We start from the raw sequence: 23,793 nt of genomic DNA on the forward strand, positions 1-23,793 counted from the left end.
GTGATGTCATTAATTTACTGATCTTTTTACTGGTAGGTCGTACAGCTTTGGTCCAATTAAATAAAATACTCCACTTGAGATCAGCTTTTCAGAAATGTAAGCATCAAACTTGTACGATAAATATTCGTAGTAGAGATATGAAAAATTTGGGTTTTTGACACTTGACGTGACTTTGATATTTTGGGCCCTAAAAAGGTCGACTGCACATCCTTGACATTGTCCCTATGAGATGACATACATGTCATTAGTGCTGCGTTAATAGCTTAGGAGGAGCTTTAGGATAGTATTTTTAATTGCCATATACTTCCATTTCAGGAAGTGAATTCCGTAATTTCCGTCTGTTTCCGCACTCATGGAAAATCAGAGGCACTAAAAATAAAGGTTTAGATTTCTTTAGAAGTCCATGTAGAGGACATTGTTGCCGCCACTCTGCTCACCTCAGACGCTTGTAGTGTAGTGTACTTAGCATATGTCTCAGCTCCCTGTAATGTGATCAGCTTAGAGCTATGAACATAGACTGTTCACATCACTAATGATTAGTCACATATTGGTTCTTTATGCAGTGATGTTGCCAGGTACGCGTCCTGCGTCTCTGACGCATACAAATCTAAAAGGACACAGTAAACCCACTATCCATGCGTCCCAGGGACGCACCTCATTTTTCCCATGAAAAACGACTCATTGTGAACAACAACTTCTGTTTAAAATCACAGTAACTAGCAAAAGAAACGTAGCCATCAGCGGACCCCTTTACGCATTAACTCAGCGCAGACATGATCCCATTGAGTACATGCTAGTTTAGCCGCTACAACAACAACTAGCATGTTAACTAGCTGCTAACAATACACCACAAACATATCTGATCATTTTATTTTTCTCAACAGACTTTGCACTGGTAGTTAAGTTACATTTTTGTGCTAAAAGTTTCATAGTGATTGACTTCATTTGATTTATTTGATGTTCAGACAAGAAGATTTTGTTGACAGTTTATGTTTTGACTCTTTGTTATGTTTGTGTTAAAATCAGTACTTTTATTGATCATTTATTTTTGTTCAACAGACACCATTTTGTTTTCATTTGAATTGTATTTGTTTAATTTCAGATACATTTTGAACATGCATGAATATACGTGTCTGCTAATTACAGCCATATCATACCACCATTAAAATAGTTTAACACTACAATTTAAGAAATTGAAGAATATAAGAAATAGAAAAGAAAATTTTTTTTTTTCAGAAGTTTTGGAATGTACACATCCCCCTCATAGACAAGAGACTTCCAAGGACTTATTAAACAGTTTGCATGTAATGAACCTTATATTACCCGTTAGGCCTCTATGTTCAACCTCACACTAAGGTTTTGTGAGTGTTTTTTAGCCTTGATGGACTAACTTTGTTACTCGTCTCATTTAATATAAGGACCTTTAAACTGCTTCCATCTGTCCATGATTCATTTTCTGTTTTAACAACCTTTCTTATCACTGGGCTCATAAAAACCCAGGGCTTCTAATCTTCCTCTTTATTGGTTCAGGAATATTAAACGTCCATGTGACCTGGTGACGTTTATTTTTTCTGTAGATTGTTAAACCTGAAAAGTGGACTTGTTCAGGTTAAAACCGGAGGTGTGGTCACCATAATAATATGAGTCATAATTTAAAAAAGGCAGAATAAAAATAAAAACGTATGGTAATACAGTGACTATCATCTTCTGTTTGTATTTGCCTTCAGTAGAGATTTTGGGTCGTAAACCCTGTTATCAGTTAATCAATAAGCATTTGTTTGAAGAGTCTTTTAAAAACAATCAAACAAGGTCACTAAGTGCTTCATATTGATATCAGAAACAGACATGTGATGTTGAAACACACTCAACACTTTTACAGATCCCAGAATAATGGCTCTGTACGTGAGGCCACAACGAGGCGCTTTGTCAATGTTTTCTTAGATTTTGAGCCAAAAGACCATTTAATCCTCTGATAATGAACTATTAGTTCAGCTTAGTTTGCTCTAGACCGCATGTGTCAAACTCAAGGCCCTTTAGAGCAGCGAGAGGCAACTCTATCACAGCAGGGGCAACAAGAATATGATTGTATCTGATCAGAGGGCCACATGATCAATATTCATGTCAGCATTTTCATGTTGTCATTTTCTATATATTTTTTTGCTTTCTGTATGTCCCTGTCCTTTTTGTGCTATTTTGTTGACAGTTTGTGTGTCTTTGGAGCTAATCTGTAGGGGTGTCCTGATCCGATATCGGCCCGATATTAGCCTGAAAACAAATATTGGATATCGGATTTAAATTTCCGGATTATTTGTTTATTTATTTTTTTATTTCTGTTTCTTATTTGTAGAATACTGTAGATATTATGTTGAATGTATGTAACTAGTTGTTTAATAATAAATGGGTCAGTTTTTTTCATCCCTACTGTTGCTGACTATTGTTCTCTGATTGAGTGACATCACTAGATCAAACTTTTTCTAACATTCCACTCTACAAAATAAGTCATTATCATTTTTTATTAAAGAAAAGAGAGAGAAAAAGTATGTATGATTCATGCTGATATTGAATCAATATCGGTATCGGCCGATACAAAAGGCTGCATTGTCGGTATCATATCGGAAATGAAAAGGTTGTATCGGGACATCCCCACTATTCTGTAATGTGTTGTTTTTTGTGTTTTTATAGTCATTTTGTTTGTCTGTCCTTGGAGACATTTTGTGTATTTTTGGAATTTTGTGTGTTTTTGTGTACTTGGGGCAGTTTGCTGTCGATTTCTGTGTTTTGAGAGTGACTTTGCGTAATACGTTGGGGTTTATATTCCTTCCAACTTCTTGAAATACAAGTTATGGGGATTTGTTTTGGACCCAAAAGTGGGACGCGGGGCTGTTTTTGGTGGGTTGCAGACCTTTCCCCAATGAGAGAGAAAAATAATGATCATCAAATTTAACATAGAGTCGTTGTAGTTCCCCTCCTTAAACAGTAGGGGCGGTAGTATCATCAGTGGGGACACTCGCATTGCTGTAGAAGAAAATGCATGTTAAATTTGGTTTTAAAACACATACATGGTCCATAATGTACCACAGCTCGTTTATTTAACTACTTAAACATATTTATCAATAATAGTGATATAATCTGATGTAATGCTTTTATAAGCAAATCAATCCAGCATTGTTTTAGATTTTAAATTGTTCCCAGTTCATCTGTTTAAACCAAACAAACAAACAATAATCAAACTGGGAAGAAGGACATGGTAGAAATTTTCCAAATCAATTATTAAACATTGTATAATCTAAAACCACATCAATCACATGATTTATTGATTTGATTACGTTGCCCTCTGTTGCACTCATTTCAGTTTTTATTGTTATTTTTAATTGTGGTATTATAATTGACTTTGTTGTTCAGTGCGGTTTATTTAAACTCAATCAATTGAGAGATTACGTAGGGCTTTTGATTTCCAAGATCGCAATAAAATGGATGGAATAAACGGAATTCATTCAGTGATATTCTTCTTCCTATTATTGAATTATTTTGATTTATTTATGTTAAACAAAATCAAGAGGAAATTGGAATATGACGGATTATAGCCTCTCATGCACGTTTTGGAACAATATCACACATTTACACACAATTTTCACCATTAACATGTGGGAGAAAAGACGGAAAAGTCAATTCTTGAGTGAAATCTAATTGCACCAGAATCTAATGGAATGTCATCAATCATGCAGGTGGCATTGGATGAATTACAAGCTACTTTTTATACAATCAGCTGGAGTTGTGCTGCTGATCAATGAGCTCCCACCTGTGTTTAGTGTTTAGTCACTAAAGGACAACATCTTCATTAATATGCTGCCACAAAAAACTACTTTGATAAGTTTACGTTCGTACCATAATTAATTAATAGTGATGCACTGAAAATGTTCAGCCGAAAATATCCCAAAAGTAGGGCTGCACGATTATGACCAAAATGATAATCATGATTATTTATATCAATATTGTCATCACCATTTTTCATCACAAATATTAATCCTGTTTGGGAAAACATCTGTGTTTTTAGGCCAGACTTAAAACGCCCTCACTTTGTTTGTTGTTGTGTACACTATTTAAAATCACTACTCGTAAACAGATCAGGCTGAAATTTGGTAGATATAATCTATAGATGTGTACGCATAGACACTCGCAAAAGAAAAAACAAAAACCAAAAGTCGATTTCTTATTTATTTGTGTCAAATATTGCAACAGTTGGTGGTACCAAACTATTGACACATACCAATATATGAATGGGGCCATTACTTGGTATGTGTGTGTAAAGATCATTACTTGGACGTAGGATTAAAGCAGCACGCACAAGAAATGCTGCAATGAATGCAGAGAAGCTGCTGAGAGAATCAGAGCTGTCAGTCAGGAACAGATTTCACTAATAAACAACTTTTACGCACTTGTGTTTTTATGAGAGAACAGAAAAAATGTGACTCTCTTCCATCAGTTATAACCCGATTTGATCTAGTTTATTTGATTTTATATTGTGTATTGTTGTTATGTCTGTGCTAAATAAATATTTACATATTTTTAATTGATTTATTCTTTGAAATATTAATTTATACAATTACAATGTTCTAATAGTTAGTACACATTCATATAGCCATAAATGTGATTATACTAATAATTGGAATAATAATTTATTTTGGTGTTTTGGTTTTTTCGTTTTCTTTTTTGTTTTTGGTGAAGAATTTTCATTTTGGTGCATCAGTAGTAATTATGCATAATCAAGCTTAAAACTGTCAGAAAGTACTAGAAAGAAACAAAACTTACTCTAAAGTTTCTAAATCAGCTGCACACACACACACACACACACACACACACACACACAGGAGAACACCCTGAGTCACACAGTCAGCAGAGGAGCTGGTGCTCATGATGAAACCACTTCCTGTCTCTGCAGCTCGTTGCCATAGCGATGAAGCCGTTAGTTAATGATAACCACATTTCTACCTGTGGGTTGAGCTCAGTGCACGTTACATTGTGCACCTATTATCTCAAACACACACAGGAAATGTGATTTTTTTTTTTTCTATTCAGCTACTTTCAATGATGCTTCTGTGTAATTTGTGAACGTGTGAACGTTGATGGCATCTCCTGAACAAAGTCCTTCAAACATGTGTTTATGTGTTTCTTTATTAGTGCATTATCTGTCACTCATAAAGTCTTCATCACTATCTCAGTCCAAGGTCCGCTGAGCCGGCGTCATAAAAGACGATGTGTTGTTTAACTACAGCCATCTGTAAAACCATTAACTTTTGATATCTAACCAGCTTAGGGAATGTTGCATCTGCTACCATTTAACACCACTAATCCTTCCTTAGTTTAAGCCTCGTGGCTCATCACAAAGCAGGTGTTGACATAAAGTGACATCAGTAGAGCTACAGGATGTGGGATAGTGCTGACATGTCTCAGTTTGTACTGTTTGTTACATGCTAATTTAGCACCAGAGAAAAGCTAAAGCTGTGCAGTGAGCTGCATTTGAGCTCTACTGTTCACCTCAGTGTGATAGGGCTGGGCAATACGGACCAACATACACATTTCTGTTGTTGTTGTTGCGTACACTAGTTAAAATCACTCTGTTATTGTTGAACAGATCAGGCTGAAATGTGGTATCTATAATCTATGGATGTGTACGCATCAACGCGGTTTTTGATTTGGGGCCCCAAAACAAATAAAAAAGTTGATTCCTCATTCATTTGCGAGTCAAATATTATGACCGTTGGTGCTACCGAATCATTGGCACATACCAATATATAGATGGGGCTCATTACCATTACCATTACGTGTCACAGGGGCCCCTGGGGGCCCCATTTTTCAAATGACTACTCCTCTGTTAGTTCTCGTTAGATCAGAATGCAGTTTGGTATGAATATTCTACGAATTAATTTGATGAGACGCTCAGAGTCCTTTTTTTTTAAAATGGGGCTCAGGGACTCACCCCCATTTCCGGTAATTTCAAAATGTATAGGAACATAGTCATGTGATATATCGTTTCAAAGGTAATTAAACGTAGATTACGATTATGCCTCGCACAATTCAATTAGAGGCCCGGGGGCCCACCCCCTTTTTTCTTTTGACAATTTCCTTTAAAGTCATTTTCTCATTTATTTGTGAGTCAAATATTGTGACAGTTGGTGGTACCGAATCCTTGGCAGTTACCAATATATGAAGAGACCTTTTTTTAACTCGGTGGAACCGAGTCATTTGACTGAATTGTTGGGAACGTGGGACGTGCTATTCGGCGCGGAGACGTTCTGCAGTTCATCTGAACTTGTTTCTAAAAATGGTGCTATACAATATAAATCTCGATCATTTTAATTCAAATAAAGTCTTACGAGAAAGACAATTTTAGGTCAAATTTGCTGATGCAAAATGTCACACAGGCTAAAATAACATCACAGTGCTTTAAAGATTGGTTAAAAAAAATGTCTCGCTGTATAAAACGTGTATCACAAATATGGGCAACTAGTGGCCCCCAAAAGTAAATGTACAAAATGATAGCAAAAAATACACAAACTTACTACAAAAACACAACTTAACAGAGAAATACACAAATACGTAATAGGACAACAAAATGCAAAAAAAGGAAAAAGAAATGCACAATGGGACAACAAAAATACATTAAAAAAACCCTACAAAAATACATTAAAAAAACAACAAAAATGCATCACATTATTTATTTTCCATAAAATAAAAAACAGTTTTTACAAATAACATTTTTATTTCATAGTATCCTTTTTATTTCATAATATTGACTTTGTAAAAAACGTTTTTTATTTTATAAAATCTTGGAAAATAAATAGTCATTGTTTTAAAAAGTATGACATTGTTAAAATAATCATTGTGAAATATTTAATTATAATTATAATCTTTTGGGCTTCCACAATGGGACAACAAAAATACATTAAAGAGCAGAAATAAACAAAAGGTCAACAAAAGACACAAAAGAAAAAAAAAAAATACACGAGACAACAAAAATATAAGAACAACTTACATAACAAAAAAATACACAAAACGACTCAGAAAGACATCCATAATTACCGGAAAAATACAGAAAAAAATAACACAAACTAGGTGAGATTAGAACACACTCATCTAACTCCTAAAACTAGTATTTTATTACAAAATAAGATATAAATTATACATATATCGATATAAAAGATGTCCACACATTGCTCAGCCCTACAAACATCCCAGAATCACAAGCCCACGTTCTTCATCTTCAGTGGTTTCAGAATCAGATGAACATTGGTTCAGATCCTCAGTGTTGGCACAGACATGATCAGATCTGATCCACTGCTCTCTAATCCTTGTCCCTGGTCCTCAGCTCTGATAAAACTGCTTTTTGAAGAGCGTTCATTAGACTGGAAACGTTGTAGTTCACCAGGTTTAGGAGAGAGAGCTCTAAGATGTTTTCAGTGGTGGATCATGGGAACAGTGTAACAGTCAAAGTAATAATGCCACTAATATTTATCAGGGTTGTTATTCTTTCAGTGAACTGATCAATCTGTGATTAATGAGTCACAGACACATCATTAGATAACCTGAGTTTAAAGCAGGTTTGTCCAAACCAGCCCACAACCTCTGTCATATTTAATTTTCAATTGCCAAATATACTGTTTTACTGTCTTACTCAACTCCATTGTCATGGAACTCCTCCTAGGCTATGTTTTTTTTTCCTATTTCCTAGGCTCAAGGTTGTGTCAAGTGTCAAAAACCAACATTTTCCACATCTCTATGAATATTTATCGTACTATTTGGATGCTTACATTTATGAAAAGCTCATCTCAAGTGGAATAATTGTTTTTGTTGAACCAAAGCTGTACGACCTACCAGTAAAAAGACACGCACAAAAAAAATATATAACTTGGCCACGGGTACCATTGAACAACATTTCCTTTCAATCTGTGACCTTGACCTTCGCTCAAGGTTATATTTAAGGTCAAGAACTCCTCAGAAAAGTCAGCAAAGTGACACCTCAACGCCCTCAGGACGAGCTCAGCAAAAACAAAAAATACTTTTTCACTATAACTTGGCCACAGATTGAGACCCAGTGCTCAGACTGGTACCATTGAACAACATTTCCTTTCAGTGTGTGACCTCGACCTTTGCTCAAGGTTATATTTAAGGTCAAGGTCAGTCTTCTGTTCTCCCTGCATTATTAATTTCAATTTCATTATTATAAACAACAAACTTGTCAACAAATCCAGATCCAGGTTATTAGTTTTGCCACTTTTCAATTGCCAAATACGTATTCGCCTTGCAAGTACAGGACTTACCTCGTTAAATTACATCTTATTTATTGGTTTATTTTACAGGTACAGTGCACTTTAATATCAATACAGAAAATGTTCCAGATTTAGCCAGAAGGCTATTTTTCATCTGCAGCCCCTGGACACAATGTTCATTGGTCACCCTAAAATAATACAAACTACATAATAACATATCATACTTCCATTGAAATATAAAAGACAGTATTTGATAAGAGACAATCATCACATGTTAAAATACAATCAAATCAAGCATTAAAAAGTCACAGGTTAATATTGTCGTCACTGAGACAGTGTTTGAGGTGTGATTTATGGAGAAAGAACACTTCTATTATAAAATCAATATTATTATTATAAAATCAATAATATGCACTGTTGACCACAGTAAAAAGTACTAAAAGCTATTTTATATTTCACTAGATCAGTGGTTCTCGTACTTTTTAGGTTCTAGTTCCCCTTATTTCTGAATCTTAACCCCCCTTTGTCTGACTACCACATTTATCTTATGAAACTATTTAAAAACATCTATAGATCATAATGATGGAATGAATGAGTGATAACACACATTTTAAATCATCAAATTTTGTAAATAAGTGAAAGAAACAGTATTTACTGCAGTGGTTCACAACCTTTTTTGGATCGTGACCCTATTTTGATATAAAAAAATTTCTGGCGACCCCAAATAATTACTTTTTATCCATGTTTGAGCTCAGATTTATTTATTTATTTTTATTGCATTTTAGTTTAACTTGATTCACAAAGTGAAAGTGTAAAATACAGTTGTTTAAGATTGTAGATAACAATTTTTAAATGTTAAAAATGTATTTTAATTTTTCAGAAATTTCAGGCAACCCCACATGGGGTCCCGACCCCAAGGTTGAAAAACCCTGATTTAGTGGCTCCTGAATAGATTTATTTCTATAGTTTTTATTATTTCTCACGCCTGGGGGAGAGACCAACACTGACACTTTATTAGTTCATTTCTACTCTCTCTCTCTCTATAGTAGTACCATCGCGTACCCCTAGGACTGAGGTAGGCAACTATTATCACAGCAGGGCCCAAAAAAAATGTGTTTGTTTGATGAGAGGGCCACGTGATCAACATTCATGTCAGCATTAGAATAATGAGTGATCTCAGCATTAATACAGGAAAGAACAATGAGTTTATGTCGTAATTCTGTGTGTTTTTCTGTTATTCTGTGTATGTTTGTTATTGTCTTGCTCGTTGTGAAACATTTTGTGCTTTTCTGTAGTCCTTTTGTGTATTTTTCCTGTAATATATATATATATATTTGGAGTCATATTGCTCGTTTGTTAGTACTGTGGGTTTTCAGAGTATTTTTTTGAATTTTTCTTGTCTTTTCGTGTACTTTTGTTGTCATTTTCTGTAATTTTGTATATTTTTTGGTGTAATTTTGTTCATTTTTTACTAGTTTTGTGTGTTTTTGGAGTATTTTCTGTGTTTTTGTCTGGTCTTTTACTGTATTTTCCTGCAATGTTGTAATTATTTGTGTTTTTTTTTAATGGATTCTTGTTCTTGTTTTGTGTATTTTTCTGTCATTTTGAACATTTACTTTGGAAGCTGCATAAAATTAGACAGAGGGCCACACGTGGCCCCTGGGTCAGTTGCTTGTGTCTGCCCTCGGTGTACACATACCTCCATTTGAGAAACACTGCACTAGAAGATAACAGTAGACCTGTATGTGACCAACAGCTCCGTCATGATAATCAAACCAACGATAGGATTCATTTGTCCCTCAATGTTTCTGTACTTCTAAGTAAGATGTTACACTGTTAGTGTCATTTTCATATTCATATTTAGATGTTTACAGTGAGCATTTACATAGTGAATAATACATAATGTTGCTCACCATCCTATAGATATGTTAGGTCAATATGAAAGGCAGTGATTTTAATGAAAACATTTTTAGATTTATTTGTGTTCTGTGTAAAGAAATGAGAAGTTTGCCATTTGCAATAAAAATGACATGAAAGAGTTGATTTGGATTTGATGTTAATGATTAAAAGTTTGAACACCCCTGGTTTAAATCAACAGGTTCATTAGTTGGACTTAATCACAGCTCCTCTGATAAATGATGAGGGTGTGTGAGAAGTACAGCAGTGGTTCTCACACTTCTTCTTTTTATTTTTGGCTCCTGTACCCGTTTCTCCTACTTTTAAATCCAAGTTCCTCCTTATGTCTGACTACAACATTCTGTTTATAAACATCTATAGATCATAATGATAAGATGAATGAGTGATAACACATTTTAAAGAATCTCATTTTGTAAATAAATGGAAAGAACCCGTATTTAGAATAGAAGCTTTTATTGTTATTGTAAAACATATAAAACTAAATGAAGGTCTCCTGAATAAATGTATTTCTATAGTTTTTATCATTTATTGTCATCTCCCTCCTGGGACCAACACTGACATCAACATCATTTTGTTATTGTTTGTCCGTTCTTTTTATTATTCAGTATATTTTTCTCTTACTGTGTGTGTTGTTGGTATTATTTAAATTATCCTCTCAGTGTGTGTGTTTTTGGTGTCGTTTTGTATGTTTCTCTGGTATTTTTGTGTTTTGATTCTTGTGTGTTTTTCTCTCATTTAGTGTCTTTGTTGTTGTTTTGTGTGTTGCTAGTAATAGAAAGTATTTTTGTGCGTGCGTGCGTGTTTTAGGGATGAGTATTGGCAAGGATACAAGGGTCACGATACGATATATCGTGATATTCTGCCCAGTTAATATCAAAATTAGACGTAGAGATGAAAAATCAAGTTTCTGTATTTGTTCATCAGAAGTTATTGATCAAATTGAGTCAAAACTATTTACTTCAAAACATCCTATTTATTATTTAATATTAGTGTTTTTGTACACTTTCACTGAAAGAAAAGAAAATACAGTGTTACACACTGTCATCATAAAATAAACTGCAACAAGTTTGTTTTCACTGACAAACTTGTTGCTCAGGTGGTAGTGGGTCATCTTCTGATCGAGAGGTTGGGGGTTCGATCCCAGTACCTGACTATGTGTCGAAGTGTCCTTGGGCAAGACACTGAACCCTAAGTTGCTCCCAGTGGTCGACTAGCGCCTTGCATGGCAGTCCTGTCCCACTGGTGTGTGAATGTGAGAGTGATTGGGTGAATGAGCTGATATGTAAAGCGCTTTGAGACTGTTTCAGTGGTGATAAAGCTCTATATAAAATCAAGTCCAGTGAAGTCCAGTTACTAAAACCACTGTGTGGAAGTCTCAAAGTAACCATGACAACATAATGACGACATTGTAACAACTGTAAGTGAGAACATTAATGATAAATCATCCTGACTTACTGATAATACACAAAAATAAATAATTTATCCTATTGTATCAGTTTAAACACTGATCTGAACATATTATATGAAAATGAAATGTCTGTGTAAACATAAATATTACATAAGTGTTGTGCACACACTGCCATTATAAAATCAAGTGCATCACAATAACCATTGCAACACATTAAAAGCATTGTAACCACCACTGAAATAGTGCACAAATACACAAAAATATTGATTAAATATCCATAAATGTGTGTGTGTGTGTGTGCGTGTTATTATTATTAACGTGGATGAATCTGATTCACCTTTAGCCTGCCCCGTTGGCCCACACACAGACTTTTATTTTGAAAGTCCTAATTAGCGCTTTGCTGATTAATTTAGTTTCTTTAGAAAAAAATGTTTTATTCTAAATGTGTTATAGTTACTTAAGCTGCTGCAGACTGAAAACATGAGCTTTGATCTTGAATAAGTTTATAACTTCAATAGGACTATAAAGTTAACAATCACACGTGTCCATGGTGAAATGTTCTTAGAAAGATAAACACACAAAGGTCACTGGATGAATCAATAAAAGAAGCTGTTCTCCTGTTTTTCACAGATGTTGTTGTTGGTAAAACACAGGGTTGTCCTGTAAACATCCTCACATGGTCAGAGGCCTCTATTCACTGTCACGTCTGAGGTATCAGGTATCAGGAGATCCTGTCATTGGTCTGACAGAGGATTCATGACTCAGCAAAACCTCCGTCAAATAAAACGGCCTCAGGCTTCAAAATAAAAGTCACCAGACTCAACGACTTTTTAGAAAGTTAAGATACATCAACGTATTTATTGATTAATAAATACATAGTAAAAGGAGAAGTTTATATATCTTACTTAATGTTACTCGACCTGGGCGATATATCGAGATTCAATATATATCGAGTTTTCTATTTTGGGGATATGAAAAATTACAATAACACCTATATTGATATATGTATATTTTCATATCTTATTTTGTAATAAAATATTTGTTTTAGGAGTCGCTGCTTTCTCTACTTCTGAGAACATGTGAAGCTCAGTTAGATGATCACTATGTGTGTTCTACCCTGACCTTTATCTAAACAACAGACACTACAGAACTCACTCACACGTGCTGTCCCTTAGAGGAGAAAAAGACTAAAGTGGAACATATTGTGAAGTTGTTTGTTAATAAATGTGTCTGTGTGATTATCAAATTTAACCCAGAATTGTCTTACTGGTCAGATTTGAATTTAAATTAAATTATCAAGATTTATATTGTGTATCGCTATTTTGAGAAAAAAATATTGACATATGAGTTTTGCTTCATATCGCCCAGCACTAACCGATACTAGTATCGGGAGGAGCCCCGATGAAAGGCTGTTATCGGTTTGTGTAAGCACTATCTATTGTATTAACACGCCGACAACTTTTACAGCATCTGCAAACTCAGCGTCTTGTGTTTTTCTCACTGCTGCCCTGATCACAGAAACATGTATGGTCACATGTTCAGTGCATGCTGAGGCGAGCTATTGCTATTGGCTCGGAGCTGCCACTCTGAACCAATCACAGGGCAGCGTTTTCATTTTGCAGAAAAACAAACGTTTCGACCCGAGAGAAAATGTCGGTGATTTTGAGGATGTGATTTTCTGTGAAGAACAGGTCATATGTTTTTAAACACTGCAGTATCGGGACAAAAAAAGGAGTCAGAACAACACTAATCTTAACCTTTAAAAATAAATAGAAAACAACAGCTTTTGTATTTTCAAAATACAACGTCATGTCATGTTGCATTTTACGTCCTGAGGTGGTTTTATTTGAGGCCGTTTTGTCTGATGGCGAGAAAAATACAAAACAACAAGAAAGACACATAAAATAAGAGAAAAACACAGAAGATTTCTACAAAATACATCAAAATAACAGAGAAATGACAAAAAACACACACTGATAGAATAATTTAAAGAATACCAACAACACAATAACAACAAAAACACAAAATAAGAGAAAAAGATCCTGAATAATAAAAAGAACAAAAAACAAAATACACAAATTGATTAGAACATGAACTTAAAATGACTGAAAAAATGAAAGAAACTATAGAAATAAAACCACTTAATGTTGTTTAATTCCACTCTTACAAAATGAGATTTCTTAATGTGTTTATTTCATCATTATGATCTAAAGTTGTTTTTTCTTGTTGTAGTCAGATAAAGGTTGGACTTAGAGTTAAAAGTAAGAGAAAGGGGGACATGAGCCAAAGAAGAACCTCTGTGATAAATGGTTTTTTCTAATACCTGGTACCTCACGCTGAGACCTGAGGATGTTAGAACGCGTCCGTTCTGATAATAGTCATTGCTATCACACTCTGCTGTTTGATTAATCATGAACAAAGGTTATGTCAGGCCTTAAATGTGACTCACTGATGGTGTTCACTAATCATTGCCACTGTCGTCCTTCATTAAGGATCAGGAACTGCTGAGTGTGCACTACTGAGCCTCAATCATTGACAGATATGAGCTGATAACTGAGAAAGATGCACAGGGAGCAGAGACATTATTATGTAGTGGGTGGAGCTTCCGTCCTAATACGTGCTGTAAACAGGTCAGAAGAAGAACATGAACACATGATAAAGCAAAGAACAGCCTTTGATGCTTTTAATCTCACTTCATTCTTCAGGTGCAGCTGAACCTGCTGCTGTGCTTTTATTAGATAATAATAATAATAATAATAATAATAATAATAATAATAATAATAATAATAATAATAATAATAATAACAGACAACACCTGTATTTGGCAATTGAAAATTGGCAAAAATGACAACCTGTATCTGGATTTGTTGACAAGTTATATAATGCAGGAAAAACAGAAGACTGACCTTGACCTTTAACATGACCTTGACCTTTAATCTGGTGTGAGTGTAATGTGTTTTTCACACATTGAAAGGAAATGTTGTTCAATGGTACCAGTCTGAGCACTGTATCTCAATTTGTGGCCAAGTTATAGGAAAAAAGTTGTTTTTATTTATTTTGGTGACGTCATGAACTTTGACCTCTACTGATCTTTTTACTGGTAGGTCGATGAGCTTTGGTCCAATCAAATAAAATATTCCATTTGAGATGAGCTTTTCATAAATGTAAGCATCAAACTTGTACGATACATATTCATAGAGATATGGAAAATGTTGGTTTTTGACTCTTGACCCAACCTTGACCTTGACCTTGACATTTTGGCTCCAAAAAAGGTCGACTGCACATCCTTGACATTGTCTCTACGAGATGACATACATGTCATTAGTGCTGCATTAATAGTCTAAGAGGAGTTCTACGACAAAGGAGTTGCAGAAGCAAAATAATAAGAACTCCTACGATTACAATGTATTTGGCAATTTTCAATTGCCAAATACAAAAATAGCTAACAATTATTTAAATAGTTCATTAATTCTTTCATTTTCGAAACAATTCATCATATTATTCCATAATTTACAGATTTCCGTGTTGTAAGAAAAATCCAGACCATCTACTACACACAAGATTATGTTGTTTCTTTTTGTATCGTTATTGTCTATTGCAGTGTTTCCCAATCCCAAAAAATGCAATCACATATTTCTGGAATTAGTAATAAAACTCATAATTAATAAAGTGCAAAGAAAGAAAACATTTTCTATTTTTCTTGCTCAAGGTTCAGCGAGGCAATTTTAGCACCCTCAACCCCCCTTGTACCTTCCTGTCATGATGTCACGCCCCTCAGTTTGGGAACCACTGGTCTATGGTATCAGTGTATCATCTCACCATATTATTATTCATATTTATGGAAAGAATGTTCAGTTTTTATGTCACATTGTGTTTTTCATCTATCAACATAAAGTACTCTATTAAGATGATGACTAACACACAGTCAGCAACAGCAATATTTTAGCTGTTAGCTAGTGTTAGCAACATTAGCTAACTGTTCACACTGTTGTTGTCACTCTATTCTAGAGATGGACAACTTTTTTTGTTTATGTTTGTTATTGATTTGTGTGATTTTGGAGCATTTCTTTTTTTTTCTAATGTGATTTGTTAGTCATTTTGTGTTGAACAAACATGTATAGTGGACTGAATGTGTTTGTGATGCTGATTGGCTGCTGTGTGATATGTTCAGGTGGAGGGAGATGGCCTGCGTCCTCGTCTTTGCCTCATCAATAAAGGTGCCACAGGCTACGGCTTCAACCTGCACAGTGAGAAGTCCAGACCGGGTCAGTTCATCAGAGCTGTGGACGACGACTCCCCAGCTCAGAGAGCAGGACTCAAAGCACAGGACAAGATCATAGAGGTAACACTTAGCTAGGAGCTAGCACTGAGCTATAGGAGCTAGCACTGAGCTATAGGAGCTAGCACTGTGCTAGCATTGAGCTATAGGAGCTAGCATTCAGCTAGCATTGAGCTATAGGAGCTAGCACTGAGCTATAGGAGCTTACACTGTGCTAGCATTGAGCTATAGGAGCTAGCATTCAGCTAGCATTGAGCTATAGGAGCTAGCACTGAGCTATAGGAGCCAACACTGAGCTATAGGAGCTAGCACTGAGCTATAGGAGCTTACACTGTGCTAGCATTGAGCTATAGGAGCTAGCATTCAGCTAGCATTGAGCTATAGGAGCTTACACTGTGCTAGCATTGAGCTATAGGAGCCAGCACTGAGCTATAGGAGCTAGCACTGAGCTATAGGAGCTAGCACTGAGCTATAGGAGCTAGCACTGAGCTATAGGAGCTAGCATTGAGCTAGGAGCTAGCATTGAGCTAGCACTGAGCTATAGGAGCTAGCACTGAGCTATAGGAGCTAACACTGAGCTATAGGAGCTAACATTGAGCTTTAAGAGCTAGCATTGAGCTAGTTCTCCCATTCTTGTCTCCCATGTTACTTGTGACAGTTTTTCATGTTTTCTTTAGACGAGATGATACTGAAATGTTTGTACAGCACTTATTGGTTTTTACCTGTGAAAAGCGCTTTATACATATTGTTTACTTACAGTACTTACTAGCACTGAGCTACATGGAGCTATAGGAGCTAGCATTATGCTAAGAGCTAGTACATGCTTCCTGTAGATATCAGGTCATGTGTAAATATCTGATCATTTACTACTCCCACAGTCCATGGTCATGGATATAATAAACATTATTTGAATGGAGAACAAAGACGTGTTTGCAGGGATTCTCAACCTTAGGGTCACGAGACACTGGGAGGGGTCGCCAGATGCCTTTAAGAAACCAATCATTTTTTTTGAACAATTTTAGCCCAATTTTACTTATTATGCATCAAACTTGCCATATTTTAACTTATTTTCATCACGTTTTCTTGTCATATTTTTGCTCCTTTTAATGCATTTTTGCTACATTATTCCCATTTCTGAGACTTCTCCATTACATTTCTTCAATAAATGTCTTTTCTGCACATTTTTTCCATTTTCAAGACATTTTCACCACCTATAAATGTGTTCCACCACTTTTCCACCTAATGTCACATTATGTTGACCCATTATTGTCACTTTTAACATCTTTTCACAATATTTCATGCTTATTTTTTCCAATTTAACCACAGTCATCATTTGTCATGACCATTATTTTCCAATTCAAAGTAATTTTCTCTACATTTTTAAACTCCCTTACCCAAAATTTGCAACTTTAACCAATTTCTGTGTTTTTTAAAATCTCATTTCACCACTTTTTCCACCATTTTTATTCACTTTGAACCATTTTATTTGTGAATAAAACCAGGATTTCCATCTTTAAGATGACTATAATAATAATAATAATAAACGTTCCTGGATAACAGTGGATATTATTCAGATGAATAAATAAATGTGGTTATCACAGATTCATAGAACAATGGACCATCATTTTCAACCACCTTCAGCTACAGTGGGGGTCCCCGCTCTCTGAGACCTTTATTTTGGAGGTCGTTGGCTGAACAGGTTGAGAACCACTGGTTTAATGAACGCGTGTGCGTACGTATCTCAATGTGTCGTTCCTCCATCTCAGGATTTTACCTAAACACACACAATAAAAATGATTATGAACAATGTTCCTGGACAGATTTAAGGTTTCAAAAATTTAAACTTTTCATGGGAATTATATTTTGGAATTACCTAAAAATTTGGAGTAATTTTAAATGACAGTTGCTGATATTTTATATGATGCTAAAATGTTTTTTCCAACTTTATTTAACATTCCTGTAAAAGGCCAACATTCAGTTTTGAAAATCAATATTTAATTCCTTTGTTTCCTAACACTACACTATATGTAGAGCAATGTTTTTGTGACAGCATGTTTTATTCTTCCAAAAAACTCCACTAATACATAAATGTTATAGCTCAGATGTGACCATCACTGAGGTAGGTTTATTAGAGGGAAACACAGTGACCTTGGTGAGAGGGAAGCAGAATTCCATTCAAACTTTCCATTGAGTTAATAAGAGCTTAAGTTCCTGTGGATTTACTGTAAGTTTCCATAAAGAAACTCCTACACACTGTAGGACTGAACTCATCACCATCTGTTTAGTTTAGTTTAGCTGCACGAGCTCAATGTATGACATCATGTTTTACACTTTGTGTGTGTGAGCAAATGCTTTAAACATGAAAAGAATGTCTGTGTGTGTGTGTGTGTGTGTGTGTGTGTCTGTGTCTCTGTGTGTGTATGCGTGTCTGTGTCTCTGTGTGTGTATGTCTGTGTGCGTGTGTGTATGTATGTCTGTGTGCGTGTGCGTGTCTGTGTGCGCGTGCGTGTGCGTGTCTCTGTGTGTGTGCCTGTGTGTGTATGTCTGTGTGCGTGTGTGTGTGTCAGTTTTAATCCTCACAGAGCCGACTGTAGCAGTTTAACCTGCTGTACAGGGCAGGTGTGTGTGTGTGAGTGTGGGCTCGTGTTACTCTACATCAGTGCGTATTGAGGTCATGCTAATGCTAATGCTAACACACCGTGGTCAGTTAATCCACTCACAGTCTGTACCACCTGCTGACATCCACACAGTGTGTGGGAGCTGCTGGGAATTCCTCTCTCTCTCTCTCTCTCTCTCTCTCTCTCTCTCTCTCTCTCTCCTGGATGATTAGTTTTAACAGTGGGAGTCCATGGTTTCACTGAGGGAGGGGGTCCTACAGGCTTCACCTCACCTTACTTTGGGGGCCATGACCTCTGAACTTTAGATGACAGCTTTATTTTACTCACACAGCTGCTCGTTCACCCCAATGACAAGAAATGCAACTTAATATCTGAAATTCCATCCATATCTCACTAACATTCCTATAGAGGAGAAATGGGAAGAATGTTTAGCACAAGGAAAAGCTAATATCAGAAGGAATGTGAAAAGAAGACAACAGGACGACTTGCAAGGATGGAGAAAGGAACAACAATCTGCATTATCAGACCATTTATATATCATAATTATATAATCTTCTTCTTCTTCTTCTTCTTCTACTTCTTCTACTTCTTCTACTTCTACTTCTACTACTTCTTCTACTTCTTCTACTTCTTCTACTTCTACTTCTTCTTCTTCGTCTACTTCTACTTCTACTTCTTCTTCGTCTACTTCTACTTCTTCTTTGTCTTCCATTTTTACATTTTTACGTTTGGTTGAATATTAAACAGTCAGAATCTATAAATAAAAATGTTTTTAACATTGTTTACCTTCAGCTTTTATAGTTTTCAGGGAGACATAATTAACTTTGTGTGATGACATCATCCCAGAGCCTCAGGTTGTTGGTTCTAATCCTCAGCAGTGCTTGAGTTCAGCGTTTTGTGGATTTGCAGCTTGTAAACTGTTATTTTGGGCTGTGGTTCAGGAGGTCCTGAGTGTGACCTTTGACCCCTGTCCTCAGGTGAATGGAGAGTGTGTGCTGGGCATGCAGCACTCAGAGGTGGTGGCGGCCATCAAAGCTGGAGGAGACCGGACCGGGCTGCTGGTGGTAGACCCCCAGGCTGAGGAGTTCTTCAAGAGATGTGACGTGGTTCCGTCTGAGGAACACGTGAACGGTACGTGATCATAGCTGGCTCTGTGCCAGACAGCAGCACACTGACCCTGGTCTGTTTACATCCTGTAGGACCGCTACCTGAACCTCCATCTGACAGGAGGAGCCCAGAGCTGCAGGAGGTGAGGGGAGCGTGTGCACACACACACACACACACACACACACATTGTGCTTAGCTAAATCAGTCTTTCTCAAGCTACTGTATTTTCTGGGTTATTGAACACACCTCTGTATTGGCTCCATTCCAATAATTTAGCAATTTTCCAAGAAAAATCTATGTATCAGCCGCTCCATGACATAGGCCACACCCTATTGGCTGATTCCTTGTGTTCTGATCAGTTTCAACCACATCTGCACATGAAATCACATCCTACTGCTCCACGTCTGCATATCAGTCCATTTACAGCTTTATGTGGTCACTTTTTACTGGGAACAGACTGATACACACCTCCCTCCCTCCGTCCGTCCGTCTGTCTGTCTGTCTGTCCGCTCCCTGTGCACCATCGCCTCAGCAGCGATCACGTCGATTGGACTCAGAATACAAACACGATGACTTCTGAACAAACGGAACATAGTTATTTGGCAACTTTATGCTGTTTATTGTTTCTTTCTGTGTGTGTGTGTGTGTGTGTGTGTGTGTGTGTGTGTGTGTGTGTGTGTGTGTGTGTGTGTGTGTGTGTGTGCGTGTGTGTGGTCACTCCTGATAAACGTAATGCAATGATTTGATAACTTTATGCCGTTATTAAAAACTGGCTGAGATATCTTACATTTTAAATCTTATTCTACTTTTTATTTGCTCTTCCCACCATAAATACATACACACGAGCCAGCACCGCTACACAAACTTCAATTTATTACCAGTATTGTATTTTATTTAAATAATCAGCAATTATAGTATCTATATATATGAATATACAGTAAATATATAAATAAAAACAAACATTTAGCAGATGTATGACTTCTGCTGTTACTCACACCTACACAACTTCCCTCCACGATCAGACGCTGTCCTGCCTACAGACCACGACGCCTCCGTCCTGTTATTAAAGTGAGAGTTTTCACTTTTCATACATTATCTGAAGTTTGTTTCTGAACGTTGAGTTCATGGTGATGTTCAGTGACTGTTACAGTTCATTCATTCTGCTGTAGGGGGGAGTGTCAGTAATATTCTGACTACTGCTGTCACTGGACACGTGTGTGTCTGACTGATCAATCCACACATAGAGCGTACCGCCACATTGGCCACACCCTCAACTTTAAAGGAAAAAAATAGTCGCAAAGTACAGTATATGATAACACCTGAATTAAGTCACACACCAATGTTCTTGTTATCTCTTGTTTGTAAAGTTAAACTATACTGAACCAAAATGCTGAGTTCATTATTTATAGTGAAATATGCTCACAAATAGTGTTTTATTACTGAATAATTATGGTGAGCAAAACCATAATTGATCACTCCCTGTGGGATTATTCATCACTCGTTGGTTATTGGAGCATAACACAGAGTTGGTCAAGCGGAGTGACACACACACACACACACACACACACACACACACACACACACACACTTATTGGAGCTGGATCAATAACAGGCAAAGCTCAAATGTGTCACAAAGTTTAAATATTCCGTCTTCCACACAGACATTCCACAAAGCTGACTTCAATTATTAATACTTCCTCCTCCATGTTTTATATGTTTTAGACACGCCTCCGTCTGAAACTGCCAAACACAACAACATGTTGTGTCGATGTTCCACCAATATTATGGTTCCAGCATAATATTTTCTTTTGGAAACTTTACGATAAAAAAATGAATAAAATAATAATAATAGTAATACTTATTAAAGGGAACACCTATTAATTATTCATTAGTTGCTTATTAGTCATTATTAAGTACTTATTAATATCTTATTCTGCATGGTCTTATTATACAACCAGACATTAACTCAGAGTTTTCCCTCAATAACCTCAGAATTATTACTTATTAGTAGTAAGTTAGGAAGTTGTTGTATATGAATCTCAACATATTTGGCATAGGATTATGTTAATCCTAATCCTAATCCTAATCCTAACTTTGTTTGGACTGCGAGACTGCTATTAAGTCTATAATAAGGCATCAATAAGTACGTATTGCCTTATTTAGTCAATTTATTTATTTATTGGCAATTCATTATAATATTCATAAATAATCTCACACTTTTACGCACCAGCATTCTATCTTGGTGCTCTGCACTAACACTGTTGCTCTTTGCTGTCATCATGGATTTAAATGAATTATATTTGTGTAAGATCATAATCTGTTCCTCCTGTGAAGACACTGCAAGCTCCACCCCTTTTTATCTGAACACGCACGTACCCAGGCTGAAAACACTTGTCTTAAATGAGTGTGTTGTTATCAAGCTTCGTAGAACAGCTTCTCTCTGACAGGTTTGGTTAAGTGAAGCCTAAAGGTTAATCCAGGATATAATGATCTAGCTTAGTAGCATAGTCCCAAACACTCACTGATTCACATCCACACCTGTTTTTGAATAGTTGAAGAATGTGTTTTTGGTGACTTCTGTTTAGGAGATCTTAAACTTTCTCTACTTTCACCATTTCAGCAAACATTCATAACGGAGGCGGTTCTCTCAGTAAACTTCTCTGCCAACTTCCTGCTTTTAAATAAGGAGTGGCAGAATGGAATGAAGAGTTACATTATTATCAAACACACTGAACCACTAACACTTTGAATTCTAATGATTTCCAAAGATTGATCTGATCATGATCTGATCCACAACCAACACAATCACAATCCTCATCCTCACAGCCACAACATAAGGAAAAGTAAACTGGCTGACCTGTCACCATGGCAACAAAGCCTGTGTCCTTGAGGATCAAGGGATTTTGTAGTTTTAACTACTGGATTATGCAAATGAGAGGACTAACGAGCAGTGTTCACACGCACACGCACACACATGCTGTGAAAACAAGGGTTCATTCAGTAAACGTTACATAACGCAGCACACAGTGTAAACACTGGTGGTGACCTTTGACCCCTCCATCACGTCTCCTCAGCTTTGTTTTTTCTGTCCAGTTTCACTTCATTATGAAAACACACACAGCTGTGTGTGCTCTGCTGCCCCCTGCTGCTCACTTCTTTACACATCATCCACACCTTCTATGTGTTGATTAACTAAAGATCATTTAATTCACTTAAAAACTACTTCATGTCATTTCAACAAATGTTCAATAGTCATTCTGTACATTTTTAGTTCATCTGATGAACACTGTTTACAATCCAACCTCTTCTCATAGATTGTAGAGTCCACAGGTGATAGTTTTAATAAAAGGGGGCGGAGCCATTGGCCTCCATTATCAGCCAATAGCAACATGTGATTGTAATCCTGGTTTTAACCCATAGAGGGCAGTCACTGACATTTTTAATACTAAATACACCAAATGTTATTATTTTGACTAAAATGTCAAAGGTTAGACTAGAATCCATCAACATCACAACTTTATACCAAATAAAATAAGTGTTTTGGGTTTTAGTAACTAATGTTTTGTTAATTATTTTTATTTTGTTTGACTCTGTTATAGTTTGAGAAAATATTTGATCATATTTTTTTCACCTGAAATGTCAAATAGTCATGATTAAAACTGTTTTTTAATCTAATATATCAACATTTGTTGTCAAATCTAGTTCATTAGGAATCAGAAATACACAGATCAGGGCAATAAAAGTGGTATCAGTGTTTCCCTAGTTCATGGTTCTAATCCGTATGTTGTTGGTTCTAATCCATGTGTTAATGGTTCTGACCCATGTGTTGTTGGTTCTAATCCGTATGTTGTTGGTTCTAATCCGTATGTTGATGGTTCTAATCCGTGTGTTGTTGGTTCTAATCCGTATGTTGTTGGTTCTAATCCGTGTGTTGTTGGTTCTAATCCGTATGTTGATGGTTCTAATCCGTGTGTTGTTGGTTTTAATCCGTGTGTTGTTGGTTCTAATCCGTGTGTTGTTGGTTCTAATCCGTGTGTTGTTGGTTCTAATCCGTGTGTTGTTGGTTCTAATCTGTGTGTTGTTGGTTCTAATCCGTGTGTTGATGGTTCTGATCCGTATGTTGTTGGTTCTAATCCGTGTGTTGTTGGTTCTAATCCGTATGTTGATGGTTCTAATCCGTGTGTTGTTGGTTCTAAT

General features: G+C 36.2%; 1 protein-coding gene and 1 long non-coding RNA gene across 2 annotated transcripts in view; both read left to right on the forward strand.

Annotated features, from left to right (window-relative positions):
* The window catches only part of LOC114481749 (Na(+)/H(+) exchange regulatory cofactor NHE-RF1-like), a 36,396-nt gene that overhangs the window by 11,621 nt on the left and 982 nt on the right, over positions 1-23,793 (forward strand). Inside the window, exons 2-4 of the mRNA XM_028476775.1 lie at positions 15,764-15,934; positions 19,467-19,620; positions 19,689-19,738. Coding sequence (XP_028332576.1) covers positions 15,764-15,934; positions 19,467-19,620; positions 19,689-19,738 — 375 coding nt within the window. The remainder of the gene's footprint in view (positions 1-15,763; positions 15,935-19,466; positions 19,621-19,688; positions 19,739-23,793) is intronic.
* Positions 78-14,967, forward strand: LOC114481750 (uncharacterized). The gene is made up of 2 exons (XR_003676273.1): positions 78-126; positions 14,865-14,967. It is a non-coding gene; the product is annotated as an uncharacterized LOC114481750 (long non-coding RNA).

Source organism: Gouania willdenowi, chromosome 19 (genome assembly GCF_900634775.1).
Source record: "Gouania willdenowi chromosome 19, fGouWil2.1, whole genome shotgun sequence".
In the NCBI taxonomy this organism is placed as follows: domain Eukaryota; kingdom Metazoa; phylum Chordata; class Actinopteri; order Blenniiformes; family Gobiesocidae; genus Gouania; species Gouania willdenowi.